This window comes from Rhodamnia argentea, chromosome 7, assembly GCF_020921035.1.
Source record: "Rhodamnia argentea isolate NSW1041297 chromosome 7, ASM2092103v1, whole genome shotgun sequence".
In the NCBI taxonomy this organism is placed as follows: Eukaryota; Viridiplantae; Streptophyta; class Magnoliopsida; order Myrtales; family Myrtaceae; genus Rhodamnia; species Rhodamnia argentea.
In genome coordinates this window covers 913,365-937,550 of record NC_063156.1, presented here as the reverse complement: position 1 = coordinate 937,550, position 24,186 = coordinate 913,365, and the positions used below count along the sequence as shown (strand labels likewise).

At 40.2% G+C, this 24,186-nt stretch overlaps 2 protein-coding genes and 2 pseudogenes across 4 annotated transcripts; 2 read left to right on the top strand and 2 right to left on the bottom strand.

The window, feature by feature from the left end:
• Nucleotides 1-193: 193 nt before the first annotated feature.
• On the bottom strand, nucleotides 194-1,107 carry LOC115744038 (annotated as a pseudogene).
• Nucleotides 1,102-3,053, bottom strand: LOC115744032 (trihelix transcription factor ASIL2-like). The gene is made up of 2 exons (XM_030679113.2): nucleotides 1,888-3,053; nucleotides 1,102-1,147 (listed from the first exon to the last, which is right to left on the bottom strand). The coding sequence occupies exon 1, from the start codon at nucleotides 2,947-2,949 to the stop codon at nucleotides 1,894-1,896; it is 1,056 nt and encodes a 351-aa protein (XP_030534973.1). The 5' UTR covers nucleotides 2,950-3,053; the 3' UTR covers nucleotides 1,102-1,147; nucleotides 1,888-1,893.
• LOC115740853 lies at nucleotides 3,012-10,703 on the top strand (annotated as a pseudogene).
• A 4,197-nt stretch (nucleotides 10,704-14,900) lies between these two features.
• Nucleotides 14,901-23,928, top strand: LOC115742883 (phosphoglucomutase, chloroplastic). Of its 3 annotated transcripts, none has more exons than XM_048281940.1 (23): nucleotides 14,901-14,989; nucleotides 15,130-15,433; nucleotides 15,675-15,740; nucleotides 16,078-16,122; nucleotides 16,203-16,295; nucleotides 16,439-16,491; nucleotides 17,076-17,127; nucleotides 17,229-17,297; nucleotides 17,525-17,593; nucleotides 18,712-18,834; nucleotides 18,916-18,968; nucleotides 20,267-20,345; nucleotides 20,447-20,511; nucleotides 20,584-20,651; nucleotides 21,055-21,173; nucleotides 21,275-21,349; nucleotides 21,443-21,558; nucleotides 22,553-22,694; nucleotides 22,822-22,903; nucleotides 22,978-23,024; nucleotides 23,144-23,221; nucleotides 23,320-23,425; nucleotides 23,514-23,928. In XM_048281940.1, exons 2-23 carry the CDS (start codon nucleotides 15,182-15,184, stop codon nucleotides 23,579-23,581), a joined length of 1,920 nt encoding a protein of 639 aa, XP_048137897.1. In that variant the 5' UTR covers nucleotides 14,901-14,989; nucleotides 15,130-15,181; the 3' UTR covers nucleotides 23,582-23,928. The 3 variants fall into 3 exon arrangements, 2 of the variants coding, with proteins under 2 accessions (XP_048137897.1, XP_030533275.1); XM_030677415.2 differs by having other exon boundaries at nucleotides 14,922-15,093; nucleotides 15,128-15,433; XR_007199148.1 differs by lacking the exons at nucleotides 22,822-22,903; nucleotides 23,320-23,425; nucleotides 23,514-23,928 and having other exon boundaries at nucleotides 14,919-15,433; nucleotides 22,934-23,024; nucleotides 23,144-23,170.
• The last annotated feature ends 258 nt before the right edge of the window (nucleotides 23,929-24,186 follow it).

Genomic DNA, 24,186 nt, shown 5'->3' with positions numbered 1-24,186 from the left:
AAAGAGACTAGGCACCTTGTCACTAACCCAACATTCAAAGACATAGGAACTAGTAAACACATTAAGAACTACAAGACACTTAAAAGGTTCTTAAAAACTTGGACTCAAATTCGTTCAATCATCTTGGGCAGCTGAATAGCTATTGAAATCAACATCTCTCTTGCTGAACTTATTGGCTTTCACCTAATGCTCGGGCATCACTAGTGCATCTAAATTCCATGCCAACGGATAGCAAATTTATCGTGCATATCCTTGGAAACTATGCCCTTTAGATGCTTCATCTGTACAATAACAATCTTTTGGTGAAATTGTGCTGAGTTAAGTCATTCCTGGTGATGTGCAGACATTACAGAGGAACTACAACTGGTGAATAATGGTAAAGAGATAACAGTATGAGTCGGGCATGGCCGACAGATTTTCTCCTGCTTCACTTCTACTATCGTACCTGGGTAACGCCAATAAGAAAGCTCAAAATGAGTTGAAGAGCGGCAATAACACAGTATGATCTCAGCTGTGGGTTTAAACCCTCTTGATCTTCTCTCTTCCCTACCGTACCATCCCTGCATCCAAGAATTAGAAAACGAAAGAGGGAAACTCGTCCATCTTTCATAAATCTAAGCAGTTGGCATGGCATTCACAGTATCAGACATTATTTCTACATCCTTTCTCCAGACGCCTTAAAGAAGACAGAACCACCATAACAACTACAATCATAAACCCGCAGCGTACTCAGACGCCATAGATTATCCCCCACGGTCACTTCCCAATATTGCCCCTGAGCTTGACGCCGAGGACCCGCTCCATCTTCACGAGCACGGCCTGGTTCGTCACCGCCTAGCCGTTCTCGTACTCCTGCACCACCCTGGACGGCTCATTTTTCTGCTTCGCCACCTCGCCCTGGCCCATCTTCTTCTCCAGCAACGCCATCTGTATGGCCTGCCGCACCTCCGTGGGCACCTTCTTGAGCACCGCCGGCTCCACGGCCTCGTCCAGCTTCCTGACATCGACGGCTGGGGCCGAAGACTTACTGTTGGAGCTGGCGTCGAACTTCTTGACAATCTGGACGGGCGTGCCGGAGCGGAGGAAACTTTTAAGCATCATAATGTGTTCAGCAGATTCAGTTAGAGCATAAAGACTGGCAATGTAACTAGAAAAATTTCATCCAGCAATAAGTCCTCCAGAAGATTCCAGATAGACATCAATGTCCTGTTTTATTGTCTCGTATGTGATCTCATCTAATAATGCCTACTACATCCGAAATCTTGGACTATTGTATTGACCATGAAGAAATCCATAAAAAGGACTAAGTGATGCCAGCAATAGCAGCTACGAGACCAAAGAAGCAGGAGGAAAGAACATTAAGATGCATATAGCACCAAAGGATGGAAGAATGCTTATTGAACTATTGCAGAGATTTATAAGCACGACAGCATTAAGTTGAAGTATCCTAACTAAAGTCTCTCTCCAATTGATTCCAAGCCTCATGAACTTTCTTATATTCTACTAATCTAATTTCGGGGAAAGCAAAAACACTGGATATCGTGGTCCAAATAGAGCACAGAAACTCTCAGGGAAACATGTTTTCCACAAATTGAATACTTATCCTCTGTTATTAGGTAATCCGACATATTTGCAGTCAAGAAATTCAATAGCTCATTGGGTCAAGCTTATGCATAGGGGAAGCTTGATGAAGGTTGAGCATTGCTAATCCCCTTAGTGCGAAAGAGATTGGAGGAACCACTTCCCCCAGTGACAGATGATTCCAAACAAGGAGTAACTAGTGCAGCTATCTCATGTAAACGAATAGGCTCTTTTCGGTGCTACAAACAGGAAGCAATTCCATTAGTCTATTGGACAAAGATGCCATCACAGACAAAGAGTACATACTCATGACTATTCGCTGCAGATGTCGTCACCATCTTCGTCACCATCGTCCATGCCCCCTCCTTCCTGTATTTTTGCAATCTCAACCTGTGCTCTCTCCAAAATCTCCATCTTCTGCAACTCTAGCTCCCGCTGAAAATCTGCCCGCATCTTCTGCAACTCCATCATCTGTTCCCTCTTATTAGACTCCATCTTCTCATATAACTCTCCAAACCTCTCTATCGAATCTGCCAAAGCCCTCATCCCCTCTCCTCCATCTTCCTTCCTCGGTGGAGGCATATCATCATCCTCTTCCTCATCTTCATCCATCTCCGACTCCGACTCCGACTCGCCCGGGCTATCCCTCATCTCATCAAACGCATTCGACTTATCCAGATAAACCATGGTATCTGCAAAGCAAAACTCTCCCGAATCCACACCGCAAGCCAACCCACTATCTTCCATGTTCATACCCATTAGCATATCCATCTTCCTGAAGTGCATCCAGCTCGGAGTAGCTCCTGTTCGCTCCATCTTGGCTCTCTCTTTCTTGTACTTCTTCTTCAAAGCGTCTAGCTGCTGCCTACAATCTACCTCGGTATATTCCATCCGCGCCCACTCGGACACTTTCTCAGCAATCTCGCTCCAATCCTCGGACCTCACGCTTTTCCGACCCAACTGCAAAAACCTCTCTCCCCACACTTCCAGCAACGTGAACTTGGCGAAGTCGCTCCAGAACGGAGCTCGGTTCGGAAACCCCGCCTCATAATCATGCGCAGGGACCAAATTCTCCTGTCCGCGCTTCCTCACATATCCCTGCGCGCCACTACCGCTACCGCCAAAGCTCCCGTGACCATTTCGATAATCATAGCCGTAACTAGCGTTTTGGTGGACACCGTAGTTTCCTTCGTCGCCGTCATCGCTGAACCCGCCGCCGCCGCTGTCGAGGGTCCGCACGTCGCGCCTGGTGACAGGGTTGGACCGGTTGGGAATTGTTCGGCCGCGAGAGGTTCTTTTGAGGCGCTTGCTACGGTAGGGATCCGCCATGGACGACGAGCTCACGGGATCACCCTCTGCACCGTTCATTGCTTCAGTGGGTGAATGGAGGAGATAGGAAGAGCTAAGACCTTGAATTAAGCAAAACCCAGATGCGAGGACTTCGATGTGAATACTTCGGAGGAATTGATATGGAAACGTCGCTTGATCCTTGCGTGTTTCTAGGGTTTATCAGTCGAGCCGGGCCCAGGAGGAAGAAGCTGGGAGGGGCTTGGAAAGAGGCATCTCTGCTTATGGACTCTGTTTTAATTTCACTTCCGTCCTAATCTTCAATTAAATTAGCAATTATGTCAGTAAACTTACATTACAACCACCTAATATACCCAAAACCAAAAGTATCTTTTCGGACAATACCGAAAAGATGTCCCAATTTTCAACTCATGATCGAAAGCATGCACGTGTTTTCTATATCATCACGAATACGAAAATCCGATCTCCTGGAATGATAGAATTTCCTCCCCCTCTCGTTTTTGCGTAAACCTCCCAAGAACCCTAACCTCGTACAAGCTAACACGCTCCAGAGCTGAACCTTCTCATTCGTCACCCTCCCTCCACCCACGACCTTTGTCACGAACAGCCCCAACGCCGCTTGTCTCCTCTTCGACTCTCTCTCTCTCTCTCTCTCTCTCTCTCTCTGCAACTCTTCTCTTGTTTACAACGAGAAGTGACCGGCTTTCAGGTGGATCGGTCTCTGATCTAGCTGGATGTATATCTTTTATTTCTAAATTTCGAAGTGGAGAACTAGATCGGACCGAAAATGGGGCGAAATTTCTTTTCTTTTTTAGTTAGGTTTATTAATTTAACTAAATTTTTGAAATGAAAGATAATTCTCTATGTCGAAATTTGGAAAGTGAGATGATGAAAGCATCGAAAATGGGAAAGGGAGGGAGAAGATGAGGTCTAAGAGAGAGAGAGAGAGAGCTCTAATCTTAAATTGTTACCTCTCATTAGTCCCGTCAGCTTGGCCTGGTTTTGTATAAAGAATCGAGCATAAGATTGGCTGCTCCGATCCGATTCTCAAGTTGGATCAGACCAATGCACACCCCTATCTACAATTAGTCTTGGACCCCAATACTATCACCATTTTTTTTTCCCAGGCCGCAATCATCCTCAACTCTATTTCTGAAAAGTATTAGTACATTTAAAAAGTTGTAAGCAACAAATAACAGTGGCAAGTTGAAAGAAAAGAAAGTACATTTACGAAAAAAAGAAGAAGTAAATGTCAATAACCCACAACTACTAAATAACTTAATTAGATAATTGTCGAAAAGTCACTTAATTAAATTTATGACGTTGGTGAAAGAAGGTAAATGAAAGTCCATAAAAGATGAGGATTTTTTTATTTTTTTGGTCGGAGATAATAAAAGTTGGCATTAGAAAAAAAAGACAAATAAATGTTGGCAACTAACTCAAATGGGAGTTAGCACTACATAATTAATTGGTAACTTAATCAAAGAAAAGTTATAAATTACTTCAATTAAAGTTGGGATAGTTGATATATTTAATGGGTTGATAAGTAAGTAAGATAAAAATTACTAATTCAATACAAATATTAGCATATTTTATCATGATAAAAACAGCTAAAGTCCGGTAAGTAATTCAAATGGGAGTCGACAAACTAAAACTAATTAGTAAACTAATGAGAGAAATGCCAAGAAATCACACGAATAAAAATTTAGTAAACTCTTATAAGAATCGATAAAGTTAAGCAGTTTGTGATGACCAAACGAATCATTATTATGTCAATAGTAGTGACATTAGACTTTAATAATCTTAATAAGTGAAAAGCAATGCAAATGTAAGTTTTGGTAAATATAATGGGAAACCTAAATTATTTGTTGCATGCTTCGGCTAAATCAAACAAAAGACAGGGTCCTGGAATAATTATTCTATTTTGAGAATCAAATTATGAAAAGCTTATCCTTGATTATTCGAAAAAAAAAAATCAAAATAGTCATAAATCTATAATACTAATATCAATTCAATTATAAACATTTTACTTATGTCAATTTAATCTTAAATCTTTTATATTTATGTCAATTGAATCCTTTTGATTAATTTAGGCTGGGAATCGCCGATATGAACGCTGGCGGATTCACGTGGTACGACCGGTGCTGACGTGAATTTTTTATCTTTTATTATTATTTTTCCTTTTTCGTTTGCCTTTTCATTGTTTCCATTTTTTATTCCACTGTGTCCATAGCTCGGAGCAAGCGACCTCGATCCTCGGGTCGGCATTCCATGACTGTTGCTTGATCCCCTTCGTCTCCGCTGCTATCGAATCGACGAAGTTTCTGAGCATACTTCGCTCCATAGCCTCGTAGAGCATGCCACCCACAACGACGGACGGTGGAGTTCCCTGGTTGCCCTCCGTTTCGGGCCCTAACCTGCGATGTTCTTGGCCTCGCGAAAGGTAAGAGCCGCTCATCATCACTAAAGTAGCTGGCTTTTGTTCTCAAGATCCTGTCTGATAATTGACACTTTGGTTGTGCTGGGAGATGACAGTTGTTGCAGCTAGAGGTGAGCAAGGAGGTGTTCCCAAGGTGGTCGAGCGATGGGGCGAGCCGGAATCGCGTAATTGCGTGCTTGCTGCATCCATTGACGGCCGCAAGCGCGACCCTGTATATGTTCTTGCCACTTATGAGTGTTGTAGTGCTACTGGGGACTTGGATATTCGGTGCCTCGGTATATTTAATGCTTGTGTTAGTATGTACGAGTGGATCGGCAATCATTTTTCGTGCCTACGTAATTGTTTGGTGGAATGTATGGCTCTCATCTTGGCTGAATGTATGTGCTCCTTGATTGGCTTCGTATGTCAGCTGCTTTTGATTATTTCTTAAGGTGGGTTATTTTTGTTCCTTGTCAATAGGCCGGACAATTCGTTTAATCCCTGTCCATTCTTTTGTGGGGGTATATGAGGGGTTCTTAATCACTGGTTGGAAGCTTTCAGCTATTGAGATCATATTGGCAATGGAAAGATGTGCTTTTAATTAGACAACTAGCTGCATTTGTAGGAAGAATGGATTTGTGTTCTCAATGAGACTTCGGAGGGTTACAATTATCAAGAAATGATTTCGTGGAATGTAAGTTCTTGTCTCATGAGTCTGTAGTTTTGCAGAGTCTAGGCATTGCTTTTGAAGTGCTTCAACAGTACTTCTATCACAAGCATTGCCAATTCTTCAGGAAAAAAATAGCTGATTTGTGCGGTGACTCAACTGAGTGGAATGCCTATTATTGCATTGGATATGCTGCAGCTCCTTCAATATGTCTCACTGTTGGAACTGGTTTTGCTCACGTTTTGAGCACATTTGTTTTGTTTTGCCATTAAGAGCTTATACCCTCACTCTTTACATATCAAGTGTGGAGCCCATTATGTCCGTCGCATGTTTTAAGAAGCTTTTGTAGATGTTGTTTAAATCGTTAATTGGTCTGCCTTTTGATCATGCAGATGTTAGCAGTTGCCAGGAAATGTGGTAAGGTAAGTCGCACTAAGGAGGACTCTGCATATATTGTGTTATTCCACCTGGTGACGCCAGGCGTAAGTGGCCCTCTACTGATCATGTATCTTCCAAGTTCATTTGACAGATTGAGCTCCTCAACCCTCTTACTGGGGACACTCGAGTTGTAATTTCTGATGCCGGTGACACAAAACCTGAAGATGATCCTATTATTGGGTTACATCTATTCACAAGAGAGAGAACAGAGGAAAGATCGAGGTAAACCATTTTTGTTATGTTATGCTTTGGTCCATTCATGTCAGATTGCAACTTTAATGGTTATGCTAATCTAGCTCATACGATCCATCTTCTTGTCTCTGGTTGTAAGTTTAAATCTTTGTCATAATTTTTTCTGGAATTCTTTCTCTTGTGATAGGGTTATTGCGTGGTTCATTTATGCTTTCACCTGACATGTACTTTACATTTTCTTCTGTTTTCCCATCCAAATGCATATTTTTGTAATGTTTTCAGCTGGCTCCATCAATAGGTCATGCGCTTTACTTTCTTGTTCAACGAAGGGAAATGCAGTTATTAGATCCTTTGAAGTTACGGATTCACCTGAAGACTCTGTCCCAACTAGTTCAACCAGTAAATGGAATGTATGTGCTGCAGGAAGTGTATTGTGCTGTAAAGTGGATGGAAGTAAAAAATTATGCCGTAGTAGGGGGGTGAGTGCTCTCTTGTCGTGAAATCCAGCTGCAACAGCAAAAAATCTAGTAATTCGATCCCATGGTCGCCATTCTTTGTGCTTGCAATGGTCATTGTTTGGCTAAAAAGCATATCTTTTCCCTTGTCAATTATTTTTTCCCCGTTAAATCAAACTAATGGATGTTGTTTCTTTGAAATCATCAAAGGGGTTGAAATTAACATTTGGGATCTTGACAAGTGTAGCAAGATGTGGACTGCAAAAGCGGCGAGCGTTTACAACCTTTATGACTACATTACTGGATGAGTGTTGCAGCTGTGTCTTTCCATCCAGCATGTGACTTTGGTTTAATTGCCATGTATTTCTGACATTGTAGCCCCCAAATAACAACCTTGGAATTTTCACACCTACTTGGTTTACATCTGCAGCATTCCTTTGCAAAGACGACCATCGTGAAATTGTGGCTGGTACTAACAGTCATCAGGTAAGTTTCATAAGCTTGTAATTCTTTAAGTTACGAGATAGTGGCTGGTTCTTAAAGGTATCCTGGAATCCAAATTTCTGGGGAATTGTAATTGAGATTCCTTCTTGACCTAGATCTACTTTTTTAAGAATAGGTTGTTCGAGAATAGTTTGATATCTTTAAAATAATATGTGTTATAAGAAAGAAAAACCGAGAGTCGAGGAAAATATGTTGTTTTTCATAGCAAATGGCATAAGTAAATGAAGAAAAGCAAATGGCTGATGATAATGTTAATCTGTGAGTTCCACCTTGTTGAGAACTCTCCTTGGCTTCCAGATCTGTTTTGGTTTATCAGAAGCCTAGTTTTTGATTTATCGGGTCCAATTATGCTCATTAAGATGAGATAAAAATGAAGCTGGATGGTGGTTTTTGGAGGTTGAGATGGAAGGCATCGTATTTTCCATACTTATACAGTATGCTTGTGCATTTTAGTATTTTGTAGAACATGTCGCCGAAATAACACATGGGTGTTTCCACTTTGATGACAGGTCCGCCTCTATGATATTTCTGCTCAGCACAGACCTGTTTTGTCATTTGAATTCCGGGAAACTCCCATTAAGGCAGTTACTGAGGATTTAGATGAATATAGAGTCTACGTTGGGCATGGGTCTGGAGATCTTGCATCATTTGATATGCGCACAGGTACTTTCTGAGATATATGGTAATGATTCAACACAAATCTGCCTACTGGTCGCGTGTCATGACAGGCCTGACAAGTCTGTCCATTTGGGAGGGCTATACTTGGGCTTTTGCTTGTGGTGCAAGAACCAGACCCAGCCTACCCCGAGCCCTTCATGTCTAACCATGCTTTCTTGCAAATTATATTTCAAGGCAGGCTTAAGCATTGGTTTTCCTTGATGCTAGGCTTGGGCTTGCACTATTCCAGTGTCAGGGCATAATATCTGTCAAAGGCTAGGCCAATGGTAAAGATACCTTTTAATATTTTGGTTTCTCAGTAAATGTACTGATGGTTGCATTCTTTTCCAGGAAAATTGTTAGGATGCTTCCTGGGGAAGTGTTCTGGAAGCATCCGATATATATCCAGGCATCCAAACTTCCCAGTGATAGCATCTTGTGGTCAGTACCTGTGTTCTGAACTTGCTGTTAAGCTCTGAGTCTGGAACTTTTCTCTTTTAATGTTGGAGTCTGGCAAGGCTAGAGAATTTATATTACTCTATGTTTGCTTCTATGCTCTCTCTCTCTCTCTCTCTCTCTCTCTATTGATCTGGCACTTAGATGAAAGCTTGATTTGTTTCTAGGACTCGATAGCTATTTGCGCCTTTGGTATATGAAGTTGTGACAACTTCTTTCTGCGGTATGTTACTTTTGTCTCTGTTACCTTTTTTCAGATATTGCAATTACTTCTAAGTTATGCTTGTCTGTTGCTGGAAAAGATCTGGAATGTCTAGCAAGAACTGCGTGGATTGTGACACACGAATGATGTTGTATCTTATAAAATTTAAGTAAATAAGGATGTAAGCAATTATGTGGGCATTTGAAGTCTACAAATGGAGAACATAGTTTCACATTTATGAGCTTGTAATACTGATTCGATACTTGTCAGAATTTGTCGACTTTAGATAAGCCTTTTATGTGGAAGATAGTACAAATTCTGGACGTAACCTCTAATCTTTCAATTTTTTGGATGGAAAAGAATGTTTTGGACAAAATTGGGGGAGAAGATTGTACTATCAAGAATGATTGATGAAACTGAATTTAGCAAGGAATCTTGTTCCAAGTACACTGCTAGCTCTTTCTGGGAACTTTAAGTCACGGCTTTGCGGTTGAGGGCGTCAACTGTAGCCGAGAGTGCAGCAGCAAAGTTTGATTATTCCCTGAAAATTCACCAAGGGAAGAAGATGGTGTCAATTCCTGAAGTTGAGAGTGTTTTATAGGAGTCAAAGAGGACAATTAGCATCACAGTTTGAAGGGATGATTTCATCATATCCATTGGCTGAAGAGTTCCCTAATAAACTAGCATGGATGTGGTGTTTTGGTGTTGCCAGTAGAAGCGCTGATCTCATTTTGTCTGGAGGATTTAATTGATGACATTAGGGAAGTTTTGACTTAATAGAACAGAGGCTCATATTGGTATAGAAGATGAGTAATCTCTATCAGCCTGTTGCATCTCTTTGGCTTTGGAGCCCCTCTGCCTGAATCAATCTGCCGATTTCTTTCCTGTCTATTGTACTACATTGTACGGACATATCTTGTTTTGTATGATTACTTCGGCCTCATATTGACTTATCTTGTCATCTGTATGATTCCTTATCCCTTAAATTGGGTTGGTAGTGTGCATAGTATCTTTATGGCATTTTGTACTCAGTCATTGATTTAGGATGCATCAATGTGCACAGGTCTTTTTGAAACAGCACCTCAACAGTGTCCTCTTTGATTCTGGTTTTGCTGATGAAGGTAACATTGTCATTACTTGCTGTAGTGACTTGGGGAAACTTCCTTCTGTCTTTTGGTTCTGCTTATTGCCTAGATTCTGAGCGGCAATTAATTATTTGCTCTACGTAACGTCTCCACAACAGTTCAGAGGGAAGTTGGTCAAGAGCACAAATTGTCTACAGTTGATTGTACTTCTTACTCCTTAGCTAAACCAAAAGAATGTGCTTCTGTTAAATCGTGCATCCTTGACTTCAAGTTTTGAGCTTGATCTAATGTCTCAAGAAGTGATCACATGTTCTTCATTAGCCGTTAATTTCGATAATGTGTGATTTACTTTGGTGATGATAAATCTTCACTGTGCACATGCTTGAGCAGAGCCAGTCCAAAATGCACGAGATGTGCCGGAAAATGAGGCTCAGAGGCAGGGGGTAGATGAAACCCAATTTGTAGATGAGGAAGGAACGCCCCCAGTAAAGAGGAAGAAAAGGAAGACAAGTAAAGAAGGCAGAGATCACAAGACATCCGGTAAAGAAAATGATGGGATCAAAAAGCTGAACCATAAGAAGAAAATCAAATAGGGCAAAGACATTAGCCGGTGATGATGCATGGTGACCGGAGATAGTATGCAGCACTTGCAGTTGACAAGTACTGTGACTGGATCGATCCTCAGCCTTTGTGAATCCAAGATACCAAGCGGTGGCCATTCGAAAGTTTTGCCATTCATTAAAAGGGTCTTACGATGAGAAGGCAGAAAATATTGTGTTACATATATTGCATAGTTAGAACTTAGAAATGGCGGCCCGGGCACGCTATGCTGCGGCCAATTGGTTTTTGATTTTTTTCCTTAAAATTTGATTAACTCATGACAAAAAATTAAGAAAATTTCTAATAAATTGTTTCCCTTTTTAATGAGTATTGTTCTATGTATCCTAAGTAAAGGATAATTGCATAAGAATAAAGTACAAAACACAATACATAAGACTCGGATGAGGAGGATGAGAACTTATAGAAGTTGATCTTTTTTAATGGGGCCGAACAGTCACATTCCACCTCCTTCTTCTTTTTAACATTGACCCAACGGTCCGTACCGGCTCAGCACCGGACCGAGCTCGGCTCAGCCCCTTCTCCGAACTACCCGTGCCCAGCACGGCCCTTCGACCATTGGCCATCGCTAGAACTAGGAGAAGTCAAAATAAAATCTCTCCCCGTAACTCTCTCTACCCTGCATCAACCGACAAGTTGTTCACTTCTCGTCATGTTCATATCGCTTGCAGACCATCGTTTTTTGAGCAGACGAAAAGGCAGACTCAGATTGATGCGATCCGACCAAATCATCTCAAATCAAATGGTCAAACGCATAGAGGCTTGATCATTTTTGTCATCTTGTTAGTCTAGTTTTGATTGCTATTTGGTCTGTGATCAATCTCCTCGCCAGGCAAACATACCCGGGAGCGCGATTTCGCAGTACCCCCTTAACTCAACCGTACGAAAGTCAAAGACTGTTGAAGTCTCTTTTACACATTCTACTCCTTGAATCGGACACAATCTCACGATTTTATTTTCTATGGACAGACCTCTTCAATCGAATAAGAAATATAAATTAAATCGGGTTTTTTCCAGATGAAAGAGAGAGAAAAAAAAAAAGGAATGAAAGATTTACATACATGTTACTTAATCATATAATTGATCAAAGTTAAATACGTATTACTCTAATTTATCTTCTCTCGTAAGACGTTACATTTTTTGCTCAATGATGAATTAATTTATCCGTTTGATATCGAGACTCGGCCTAATTGATCAAAATCACACGTACTCGTGATTTTGTTTTCTGCGAGCTGACATCTTCGTCATCGGGCTCAAACCTGATTCACCTTCTGGTAAATTTGCATACCGAACTCGAAATTCATATTGGGTCGGTACTTCACCTTTGTTCTTATCGAATCGACGAGGATTCTGTGCATAAGTCGCCCCATAGCCCCGTAGATATAAGTAGCTATTTATTAACCATATGAGTGATTTACATCTGTTTCACTTACTCATATAATTGATCGAAGTTAAGTACATATTACTTTAATGTCCCTTCTCTCTACATATATTTCATTTTTTGTTCAATGATGAATTAATTCATCTGTTTGATATTGAGATTCAGCTACATTGATAAAAAAAAAAAAAAAAAAAAAAAAAAAAAAAAAAACCACACATGCTCATGATTTTGTTTTCTGTGAATACCTCTTCAATCGAACAAGAAGTTGAAAATTAAACTAGATTTTTCCGAATGAAAGAAAAAAACGAAGGAACAAAAGAAAATTGCGTCAAAATTGTGTTTGACCCGACCATGTCCGGACCCCCACTTGTTCCTACGTCCGTATCATATTGCACATCTCCATCTCGAGGGGAGGGATGAGGGGCGCTTATTGTATTTTATCGATACCAATTCAGTCCTAAACTTTTCGAATTCCTTTTCGGGAGTGATTCATCCTTCAGTCCTAAACCTTTCGAAGAAGAATAACAAAAGTGCCATAACTTTCTTAGGGTGCTCACTTGAGAGACATAATTTTTTTTTCGCTTACTTAAGTGTCACATCGGAGTAAAATCGATCACTTGACTGCCATTTTAGGTAAATCGTCCTACGTGCTTTTTTTATTTTTATTTTTAATTACACGTGGAGTTTTTATTATTTCTTTTTTCTGTTTTTGAATTTTTTATTTTTCATTTGCTTTTTTCCTATGTTTTTTTCCTTGGCCGGCAAGGGTGATTAGCGACCCTCACCGGCCACGAAACCCTTGTCCTCGCCTGGGGAGGCCAAGACCACCCTTAACCATGGCTGGAGGGTGTGACGGCCAGACTATGGCCTTCACCCTTCGATTGCAAATGCCCTTCACCCTTCGACCATGGGATTTGCCCTTCAACCATGGCCTCCAGCCTTTGACAGTGAGTGCGCGACGGCCCTCGCCCATGGCCGACAAGGCTGCGATAGCCCTTGCCCAAGGCCATCGCGGCTCCACTGGCCGAGGAAGAGGATTTCATGGTCGACGAGGGTCACCGGTGACCCTTGTCGGCTAAGGGAAAAAATTGGAAAAAAAAAAAAAAAAAAACAACAAAATTAAAAATTTCAAATATATATTAAAAAAATTCCAAAAAACATTAAAAATTTTTAAAAAAATTATTTGACGATGCCACATCAGATTTTCTAGTGTCCGTGTCGGATTTCCTGCTAGACAAATCACCTATGACACTTAAATAATCGATATTTCAAATTTGTTGCACTTAAGTAAGCGGGAAAAAAAAAGTTATGGCACTCAAGTTAGCACTGTACAAAAGTTATGGTACTCTAAGTGTACTTCTCCCAAACCTTTCAATTAGATTAATTTAGTCATAAACCATTTTACATTGGTACCAATTCACTCAATACACCCAATTTTGGCAAGAAATTGCCGACGTGGATGTTTGCCTCAACCGATGAGGGTCGGTCTCCGGCAACCCTTGCCGACCCCCGGGGAGGACTAGCCAACTTCGATGGCCTCTAGTTAGGGTTGGCCAGCCCTCGACAGCTCTGGGTAAGGGTAGCCTCGCCAAGGGCCATCACGGCCTTGCCAACAAGACGAGAGGCCGCGGGTGAGGCGGCCCTCTTCCAAAATTGTTGTCTTCCACTCATCTCCCGCACGAATAAGAATATGATGGCCCGAGATGAGATCATTGGTAAATCTTTTTTGCCATGGATGTGGCGAGGGCCGCCGAGCGCCGGCAAGGGTTGCTAGCGACCCTCACCGGCCAAAGCCAAAGTTTAAGGTAAAAAAGGAAAGATATAGTTTTTTGCAAAAAAAATATTATTATATAGCACCGGCCATTCTATGTGGCATCGTTGACGTCTACGCTAGCGATTTTTGACCCAAATTGGTCGGATGGATTGAATTGGCACAAATGTAAAATGATTTAGGTTAAATAAATTCAAAGTGTGCGAGCAGTAAAATTTAGGTTAAATAAATATAACAATGCAACTCAACTTTTTCTTTTTCTCATAACAATCATATCTTCTCCGATAAAATAATTTGAAATCAAATTAGTGCTATGAAAGGAGATTCATGGGTCGTACTTGATTTCTGAAAACCATATCAATTGTTCTTAAATTCGTAGTAATTATATATAATGATGTATATACATTGCTTGGATGTCTTATGACCTTATTTATTAGAATGGTCGAACACGAGATAATGAACACGATAGCCTTTTTATCTTATTAGGTATTTTGCGGAATGCGGGATTCAAAATTGTCCAGATAAAATAAATCCCTTTGAGGTATAAGATATGTTCGGATCGGGTTAAAAATATAATTAAAAAGAAAAGAAAAATAGCGACTTCCTTGTCTTGTTGTACAACATAGGTACCACCATAAAAATGGTTGGTGACCCCCGTGCGGTTGTCACGACTCTCTCAAGTAGCTATCATGCGATGTGAGTCTCCTGAGAGACAGCCCACGACCATTGCAAGGTGATTACCTGGTGATCGCGTGCTGGCTTGGGTCTCATATCTAAACTTGACAACTCGAGTCTGCGACCACCCCGCGAGGGTCGCCCGATGATTGCACTCCCTATCATTTGAGTGGGGCTTGAACAACACATTTAGGCTGAGCCTAGATTAAGAATTAAGGTAAAGACAAAAGCTTTCACTGTAATTCAAAATAGGGACGTGCCGTACGAGATTTAGATCGAATGAAGCGATGATCGTTACAAACACAAACGTAACTCCTTTTGAGTTTGTATAGACTTATCCCTTAGTTCTTCTAGTTTTCGTAGGTAAAGATGACTTGTTCGTGCATATAATTTGCTTGGACAGTTGACTGACGAGGACAGAGATCAAGACAAACAAAAGAGAAGGGAGGGCACAGGTGTGCGAACGAGAGGCGATCTCTCGGGAAAGATCGAGACGTTCGAGGTAGAGATAAGCCCAATCTCTCTCTACTGTCTCTGTAAGCACATGTGGCAACCGTGGATTTCCTCACTTCTCCCACTGGTGTCAGAACTCTCTCTCTCTCTCTCTCTCTCTCTCCTCTGGGATCTTTCTTTTCAGATCCTCCCGATTCCTTAGTTCTCTCCCTCTCTCTTTGTCCCAATACTGTTTTAGCTCTGCCTCTCCCTCGCTCACTCTCAGAGTCACCCGCTCCTCTAGAAGGAAAGAGAGGACGAGAACTAAAGCCATCCAAGAATGGCCTTCTCCTTGAAGCCTCACAACCGTCACCTTCTCTACTCCTCCTGCCCCAAGATTGCGCAGTCCTCGAACTCGAATGCTGGCAATGTCGTCTTCCCTCCAATCTCGTCGTCTCTCTCCGTCCTCTCTTCTGCTACTCAGCTCGTCGCCGCCAAGTCTACTTCAATCGGAGCATCGCAGAGTCCTTTGGTGGTTCGAGCGTCGTCCTCTTCCTCTGCCGCAGCCATTGCTGAGCCCGAAGGCATCAAGGTCTGTCCTTTTCTTTTAAGTGCTCGAAAGTTGACATTTTTAGCTAAGATTTCTCAATTTTTCGGAAAAGGGTCGGTTCGCTTACGTGAAATTTTTCTCCACTGCGCTCTTTGGTGACGATCGGAGAGTTCATAACGTACGATGTTTCTGTGTAGTCTCTGGAATTGGAATTTTAGCTTTTCTATGTTTAGCGGTGTTCTAATGCAGAGGTGGTGATACATTTAATGTTGTAATTGGTCAGATTAATTCGGTTCCCACGAAGCCGATCGAGGGCCAAAAGACCGGAACCAGTGGTCTTCGGAAGAAGGTAGATTCTTCTCCTCTTCTTCTTCTTCTTTTGTCCTTCTGTTTCTGTTAATACTGAATTGTTATAAATTGTAGTTTGCATGGATGTTCCTGTTCTTGTTCAATGTGAATGATAGTGAAATTAGATGGTGCGACTCTATTTCTTGTTCCTTTTCATATCTGAGTGCAATACTTAATCTAAGCGAGGATATTAGATGACTATAATTGATTTTCTACGCATGTTATATGTTTAAGGTCTCTAAATGATCTACTTTCTCTTGATAGAGATCCTAACAGAATAAGAAAAAAAAGTGGAGTTGGTTTTAGTTTTGTTGACTCCTCCCTTGCTTGCCTTGCAGGTTAAAGTTTTTATGCAAGAAAATTACCTTGCCAATTGGATTCAGGTGAAATTTTGTTTAATCTTTGTAAAGTTAATTTCTTGATTGTTTTGTGGTTGCTCTTATGCCGCGTCATTGAATTGAAGGCCCTATTCAATTCATTGCCAACTGAAGATTACAAGAATGGGGTACTAGTATTAGGCGGTGATGGCCGATATTTCAACCGTGAAGCTGCACAGGTGCTATGACTCATTTTCTGAGCATTATTTGTGACAGATGTTTCATATTTTGTCTTTTAGTTGCTTCTCATGTTTTCAGAAAACTAGATCCTTCTTACCTCATACATTTTAGCCTCTATTTGATATTTTTGCATGAAATGCAGGTAATAATGAAAATTGCCGCTGGAAATGGTGTGGGCAAAATTTTGGTTGGCCAGTAAGTCTCTTAATTCTACTGAGCATTATGTGATAACTATGATGATGAACTCTAGTATTCTCCCCCATAATTGGCTTTCTCTTTTTCGGCAAGATTCCATCACAGCAGAAATGAACCTAGAATGGTTATTTTTTTTATTAGGGTTTTATATTTTATAACAGAATCTGTTGCCTTAACCGGCTGCTCTGTTCTAATGTCTTCTTGGTCATGGACTTCCTAAAAGGCTGTGGCCTCCTGTTATTGCAGTTTAAACTGTACTAGCGTTTTTTCTGAACTAGGGATTGACTTATCTCTTTTACTAACATGAAATTTTGCACCGCCTTTATTTTGAAATAACCATACCATGCACTTCTGTTTGTGGCAAATGGAGGACCAATGCGCTTGATCTGTCATGATTTTCAGCTTCCTTTGCTCAAAGCGTAAGTTATAAAGTAGTGGCAAGCTACTTTGGACTCTTGGCTATAACTTGGACTTCTTTCTTCTTGCTGTCTCTATGTCTCTTTGTTTATCTTGCCAATAAACCTTTTTTTTTTCCCTGAAAAGAGATTGTTTATGGTACATAATGATACTTTCCATCAACCCAGGGACGGCATTTTGTCAACGCCTGCTGTTTCTGCTGTAATACGAAAGAGGAAGGTGATTATATCTTAGGCTTCCTCTGGGCTTTCAATTTCTTGGTCTTTGATTCCAAGTTTCTTTTGTATGAATGGTGCTCCTGAAATATCTGACTTTGGCAGGCCAACGGAGGATTTATAATGAGTGCCAGTCATAATCCAGGCGGGCCTGAATATGACTGGGGTATCAAGGTGATTTTTTAATCTATTCATGAGTGATACTCTAACAGTGCTAATCTTCATGACCGTTTTCTCAAATTCTCTGACTGTGCATCTTCATAGTCAACCTGACAAAATTCATCTTTGCATATCTTCAGATGTAGATATTGTATGATAGGATGATCACCCAGACTGTGTTGTTATTTACCACCATCAAGTCGTCTCTTATTGATATTTCCCTTCTTGCTCAAAATTGCCAGTTTAATTACAACAGTGGACAACCTGCACCTGAGTCGATTACAGACAAGATATACGGAAACACACTATCTGTGAGTATCATGAATTATCAGTTTGGATGATACCCATTGTTTATCATTCTTCCTTCAACCTCTTTACTGAGTTAGCGCATGACTTTATGAGATACAGGTTGTTATACAATTGCTTATCATCTTGTGTGTTATATTCCAGTGGTCATTTTATGTACTTTTCATGTTTAATCTTGTGTATTACCATGTTAAACAATATTGATTCTCCTTTCACCCTCAAAAGTGTGCTTGGACTGTCTCCCTTGGATGAAGCATGTTAAATTACTCTGTTTCAAGGGCCAAGATGCATGTTCAAGATGTATAAAAGCATGTTGATAGGCTTTTACTTTTTAGTTTTTGCTTAATTGTGGAGGGCGCACTTTGAACTTTTTATAACCCTAAACACTCAATAGGTTGACCCATATACAAATGTTGATACATAAATTCACATTTACTTTTCCATAGGTTTTTGAAATTTGTGATAAAATTTTTAAACTATGGAGGGAAGCATAAAATTGCCTTTTAAGCAAACTTAACTCTAAGCAAGCAAGCCCTAAACTTCTCGATTCTTGTGTCATCTACTAACTGTCTATTTTCTGTGGACCTGCTTTCCCCTTGTTTTAACTTTCTAGAATATGATGAATGACTACTAGTAGAGCACCTTAAAGGACTTGTGAAAATAGATGCAGGCTGTTTATTGCAAATTGGGACCACGGTGTTGGCAGTAGGTAAAAGTTTGACATCGAATGCTTGAAATGCTTATTGGAGGTACATATTAGCGTTCTTTTGACATGATCAGACTTATTGCTCCATGGTACAGACAAATCTCCAAAAGGAATTTTATTGAATCTTATGCCCAACTAGCACACATGCAGCTACTGGGATTTTCATACTTCAATTTTCAAGTAAATTAATGTGCAATTAATTGTGAGGAAAAAAAAAAAAATGCTTCTGCGAATTCATCTTGTGAATTATTGCTAATGTGAATCCTATTAAAGTTTAGGATCTCTATGAAATCATGTCGGCAAAAGTAGTTGTAATGTAGGCTATTTACACAAGTTTGCGCAGTATATCTTCTTTAATCCATCTCAGGCAGCATCTATTTGGGCATAATGGAATCTGCACTTGTCTATCAATTACAGATATCTGAAATTAAAATGGCAGACATTGTGGATGTAGACCTTTCTCGGCATGGAACTACGAAATTTGGAAATTTTATTGTGGAAGTGGTTGATCCAGTTTCTGATTATCTTGAACTTATGGAGGTATGGACAAAAGTTGGCTTCATACATAAAGAAATACTTCTTGTTGACAGTACATCATCATTTCTGCGGTGCTTTTTGCAGAACGTATTTGACTTTCAACTGATAAAAGCTCTTCTGTCACGCCCAAATTTCCGGTATGGATACATCTATATGGCTTCTGTTAAGTTTTTTTAATTACTCTTCCTGTTTTATAGAGTTTGTGAGGTTGTTGAAGCCATTTGATTATGTTATGTTTCACTAATGCTCTCTCTGCAAGTTTATATCTAGCCAATGCAGATTTGGTTGACGGGAATTACACAATTGGAGTGCAATAATAGAGATCATAATCAGAAATAGGGAATCAGAATTGTGATCCCAATCTCAATACCGTGCTCCATTTATAAGTCGAATTGGAGTGAAGGAGCAATCAATCTAGAATGATATTATAAATGCAGTATGCAAAATGTTCTTCAAACCTGTGGCCATTTGAAAGTTTGTTAGAAATATCTAACGCTCGCAAACCAGTAGCTCTATAGAATTTCCAAAATCTGTATTCTTGCATGCATACATTCAAAGTGAATTCTAAAGAAGTGCCTGTCCTTGCTTGCATTGGTTTCATCATCTCGTGGTATTAATCCATTATTCTCATGTAATTTGAAGGGGACTTCAAATCCTGAAAGTTGTAGTTCGAGAGAGAAAGACGGGAAAAAGAAGCAAGTAAAATGAGGCTACAGTAGTACAAGATAAGAAGTAGCATATTTCTGTGTCTAAAGAAGGTTGAATGCCTTCATCACTAAATGGAGGCTGATAAATGATTCTACGGACTGCTCTGAAAATGAAAACTGAGAAGAGTGTGAAGTGAGAGGCCTGCAATTTTATCATTTCACACAATTGATACCCACTACTCCCACCTCATGCACGCATATGATACTGAGATATGTCAGTGAGAACCTTATTTGCATAGCTCTTACTGGTATGCTCGTTCTTTCCCTGTGGCCAAACATATGAAGGAACAGCTATAGCATTGCAAATGGTAGTCTGAAGTGTCAAGGACCTAAAGATCAGTCTATACCAGGCTGACAATTGTTTCAGTTGCAGAACTGCGTGGTTTACATAGTAATATGTATGGAGGATCTTGTTTAAAGTTACAGACTTATACATTTCGCACCATGAAGCTGCAAAATAATCCTTTGCTATGACAAAGATGTATTGTAGTGCATATTTCTTATGAGTGCGTCCTTCCAGAGTGAGGAGCGTGATAAATATATTTCTTTTGATATTGGTGGCTGCATCTTTGCCACACTCTTTTTCATCCCTGTTTTCTATCTGTAGCTTATGTTAATTCTTATGTATGGAAGTCTTCATTCTTCACATTACTGTAGATACCTAACATGCATGAGCATGGTATAGATATGCAGCATCAAACTATTTCACATCTGTGTTTACTTTTTAGGTTTATATTTGATGCTATGCATGCAGTTACGGGTGCTTATGCAAAACCCATCTTTGTGGACAAGCTAGGCGCTAGTCTGGTATGTTGTGTGCATAACTTGCTAATTGATTGTGTTGTTGGATTGAAGTACTTAAATGGCCCTTCAAATTCCTGAGGATACCTTGTTTTCATGTCCTGAAGGATTCAATTTCAAATGGAGTTCCTTTAGAAGATTTTGGCCATGGTCATCCTGACCCCAATCTCACGTAAGAAGCAATATTAACAAGGAAATCATCCTCATGTAATATTCGACATGATTAATGTCCCAAACTGTGCAGATATGCTAAAGATTTGGTGAATATTATGTACGGGGAGAATGCACCTGATTTTGGAGCTGCAAGTGATGGTATGGTAAATGATAGGTGATTTATGTTCGTGAATTTGTTATGATCATATATGCCTATGGATTAGGTTATCAAGTATTTGGATGTGACAGATCTGGTCTTATTCAAGGTTTGGTCTTAAAAAGGAAAGGTGAAGAAATGTTTAGCCTTTCTTCCGTATTTTAGAACGTATATCTGAAAGACGTTTGTTTTCATTGGTCTTAAAAAGGAAAGGCGAAAAAATGTTTAGCCTTTCTTCCTTATTTTAGAATGTATATCTGAAAGACGTTTGTTTTCATATCATGTATCTGCATGCGTATTTTAGGTTTATAAAACAAAACATTGTTATCTTGCTGATAGGTGCTGGTAATGTTATGTTTCAATATTAGTATGAAGTTCATTTTGAGCGCATTTATCATTGTACAGGAGATGGGGACAGGAATATGATTCTTGGTAAAGGTTTTTTCATTACTCCTTCAGACTCCGTGGCAATTATCGCTGCCAATGCTCAACAGTCAATTCCATACTTTCGGAGTGGTCCTAAGGTTCTTTTTTCACTTGTCTTGACTTATTCTATGTTGAAGTCCCCCACCTCCCAAAAGGGAAAGGACAGCTCTAGTGATATAATTCTTGTGTGATAATGCAGGGACTTGCTCGATCAATGCCTACAAGCGGCGCGCTTGATCGGGTTGCACAAAAGTTAAATCTCCCCTTTTTTGAGGTCTAAATTTTGGAAACGCTAGTGCCCTTGTTATAGTTATCTATATAATGTTTAGTGTATTTGCCTCACATGAACCTCCATTCGCACCTCCAGGTTCCAACAGGTTGGAAATTCTTTGGAAATCTGATGGACGCAGGGAAGTTGTCTATTTGTGGAGAAGAGAGCTTTGGAACAGGTTCAGATCATATACGTGAGAAGGATGGTATATGGTAATGCTTTCCTTCTGTTGTATAGATGTTTACATTGCGTGTTATAGTTACTAGTGACACAGCTTTATCTTCTCTATGGTTTGTCCCTTTAATTGATTTTCCTTCTGTTCTCTTTGCTGCTTATTCAGTTGGTCTTGTGGTCCTCATCTTGTTTAACCTTGTTTGTTCTTCTCTCTCCTGTCCTTATTCGTATTTGACAGCTCTTACATTGACGTGAATTTACAAATTGGTGGCTATGGTTCATGTTCCGTGATATGTGTTCATCGAATGCTGAGGATGGTGGTGACCCTACTTTGTGTAAACTAGGAAATAGGGGAAGCTGAGAGTTAGTCCTGACACAATGAGTTCTAACCAAGTTGGAAATATCTATGATTAAATGTTTCTAGTCTGTTTGACTTTGACTTTAGATGTAAGTATGTGTTATTTGAGCCAATTAAGATATGACCGTGTGATGGTGCCAATATAAGCCTCAATTTAATAGCCACAAACCAATCGAGGAGTTAAACAATTTGGCTGTCCATTCATCATGGTTGAGTTTCTTCCCTTTTGCATCTAATGAAACAGCACCATGTACTTTTGCTAAGTGGCCTCTCTGAATAGAATCTTCGGACAATTGCACCAAAGTTCATCTTCTTAGCAATGGTAACATTTGTACCATTTCTCTGTCAATTCTCATGGGTTCGACAGGTGTTTTGTGTGCAAGTTCCTTTTGATTGCTAAACACTCGTTTTCTTTCCCAAGGGAAAGAGTAGCATGGCAACAGACATGACTACGTTTATGCAGACTTCTTCATTGATTCAGCTCTGAGATTTCTCAACTGTCAAGCCTCTAGCTGCCGTTGAATTTAGAAACATATGCCTTTCACTCCCTAAAGCTACTTTATACTTGTATGAGTGTGTGCTCTTTGTTGGCGGCTGTTTGTTTTTGGGCTGTCATTTGTTCGTCAATTTTAGAATATCACCAACAATCTTGTGCATTCAAATTCTTTATGTAGGGCTGTATTGGCTTGGCTTTCTATACTCGCATACCGCAACAAGGACAAAAAACCGGGGGAGCAATTGGTTTCTGTCTCTGATATAGCAAAGGAACATTGGGCTACTTATGGAAGAAACTTCTTTTCTAGATATGACTATGAGGTATGCACCAAAGGAGCCTTAACACTTCTAGTTCTCTTCTTTGATTGTTCATATATTCCGAGACTTGGTACATCACCGAGGCTTGTGCAAGAGCTTCAAGTTCTTGATAGATTTTTGCAATATTCAGGAGTGTGAATCTGGAGGAGCCAACAAAATGGTAGAATACCTTAGGGATTTGGTCTCTAAGAGTAAAGAGGGCGAAAAGTATGGTATGATCTCCCACTAACATAATCTTTCAGGATACTTCCTCAAAATAGTGCTAAAAAAGCTTGTTGTATCATAGGCGATTACGTCCTTCAGTTTGCAGATGACTTCACCTACACTGATCCAGTGAGTTCAGCATCTTAATAATGTGATTATTTACCTGTTCATGACTTTTTACTGAATAATATATCTCAAACTGTCTATTCTGTTTTTCAAAGACTTCGGTTTTCATAAAAATTGTGTAGGTGGATGGCAGTGTCGTATCTAAGCAAGGTGTACGTTTCGTCTTCACAGATGGATCAAGGGTCATCTATCGCTTATCAGTATGTAGTCACCCACATTGCTGCTTTCATCTTTCACATAAAAAGTTGACAATATGGAAGAATTGATATACAATCTGTTTGTATCTACACTATTTCAGGGAACTGGGTCAGCAGGTGCAACAATTAGGATTTACATAGAGCAGTTCGAGTCGGATGCCTCAAAACATGATGTGGATGCCCAGATTGCATTGAAACCACTAATTGGTAGATTGATTATTCCACTCCTATATTTTTTTACTATGCTCGGGATTTTTTTTAACCCTATGACACTTTATTTTGTCGTCTTTGCTAGATCTGGCATTATCCATATCAAAGCTGAAGGAGTTTACTGGAAGGGATAAGCCTACAGTCATTACATAAGCTAGACGATTACACTAACTCCCGCCTTAAGTCATCTCAAACATGAGGAGGCAATCACTCACTTTCGAGCGACGTCTGAAGCATGCTCTGTCTCCACCATTTCGAGTTCATGGCAAGTGGTCCGGCTGAAAATGAACAGGGACTTATCCATGTAAAATATACGTATGAAGAAGAGGAAATTTTCCTTTGTAAACCTGTAACGCCCTTTTCATTTTATTCCCTTAGAGAAGCATAAATGGAATTTCGTTCTCGAAACCAAAGCCAGGCTGCAGAAAAACATCTATAAGACGGCGAGCTGTATATGTATGCTTATTTTTACTCAGATTTTCATGTCCGAGCTTCAATCACGTGCTTCCTGCTCAAGATGTTTGTTAAATCGGCGAGCTTATAAAAACCCCTATGCTCAAAACAAACCGATAAGTCGGAGTTTCTTCATGCCACCAACAGAAAAAGTTACTGCTTAAAAACTCTTGATGGATGGGCAGAGTCCCCTGTATCGCTTGCTTTCTGTGATCTGATGAGACAATGCCTCTTGGGGTGCTGATAAGGCTTTACACTTTGATTTGGCCGATACCTACAAGGGCAGCACATGGTACATAAACGCC

What these genes read in the sequence shown, in the direction of transcription:
- LOC115744032 (XM_030679113.2), bottom strand. Translation starts at nt 2,949, where the DNA reads ATGAACGGTGCAGAGGGTGATCCCGTGAGCTCGTCGTCCATGGCGGAT.
- LOC115742883 (XM_048281940.1), top strand. Translation starts at nt 15,182, where the DNA reads ATGGCCTTCTCCTTGAAGCCTCACAACCGTCACCTTCTCTACTCCTCC. An exon ending in TTTCTAGATATGACTATGAG is followed by an intron (nt 22,695 to 22,821) that starts GTATGCACCAAA and finishes TGCAATATTCAG; the next exon opens with GAGTGTGAATCTGGAGGAGC. An exon ending in GGGTCATCTATCGCTTATCA is followed by an intron (nt 23,222 to 23,319) that starts GTATGTAGTCAC and finishes ACACTATTTCAG; the next exon opens with GGAACTGGGTCAGCAGGTGC.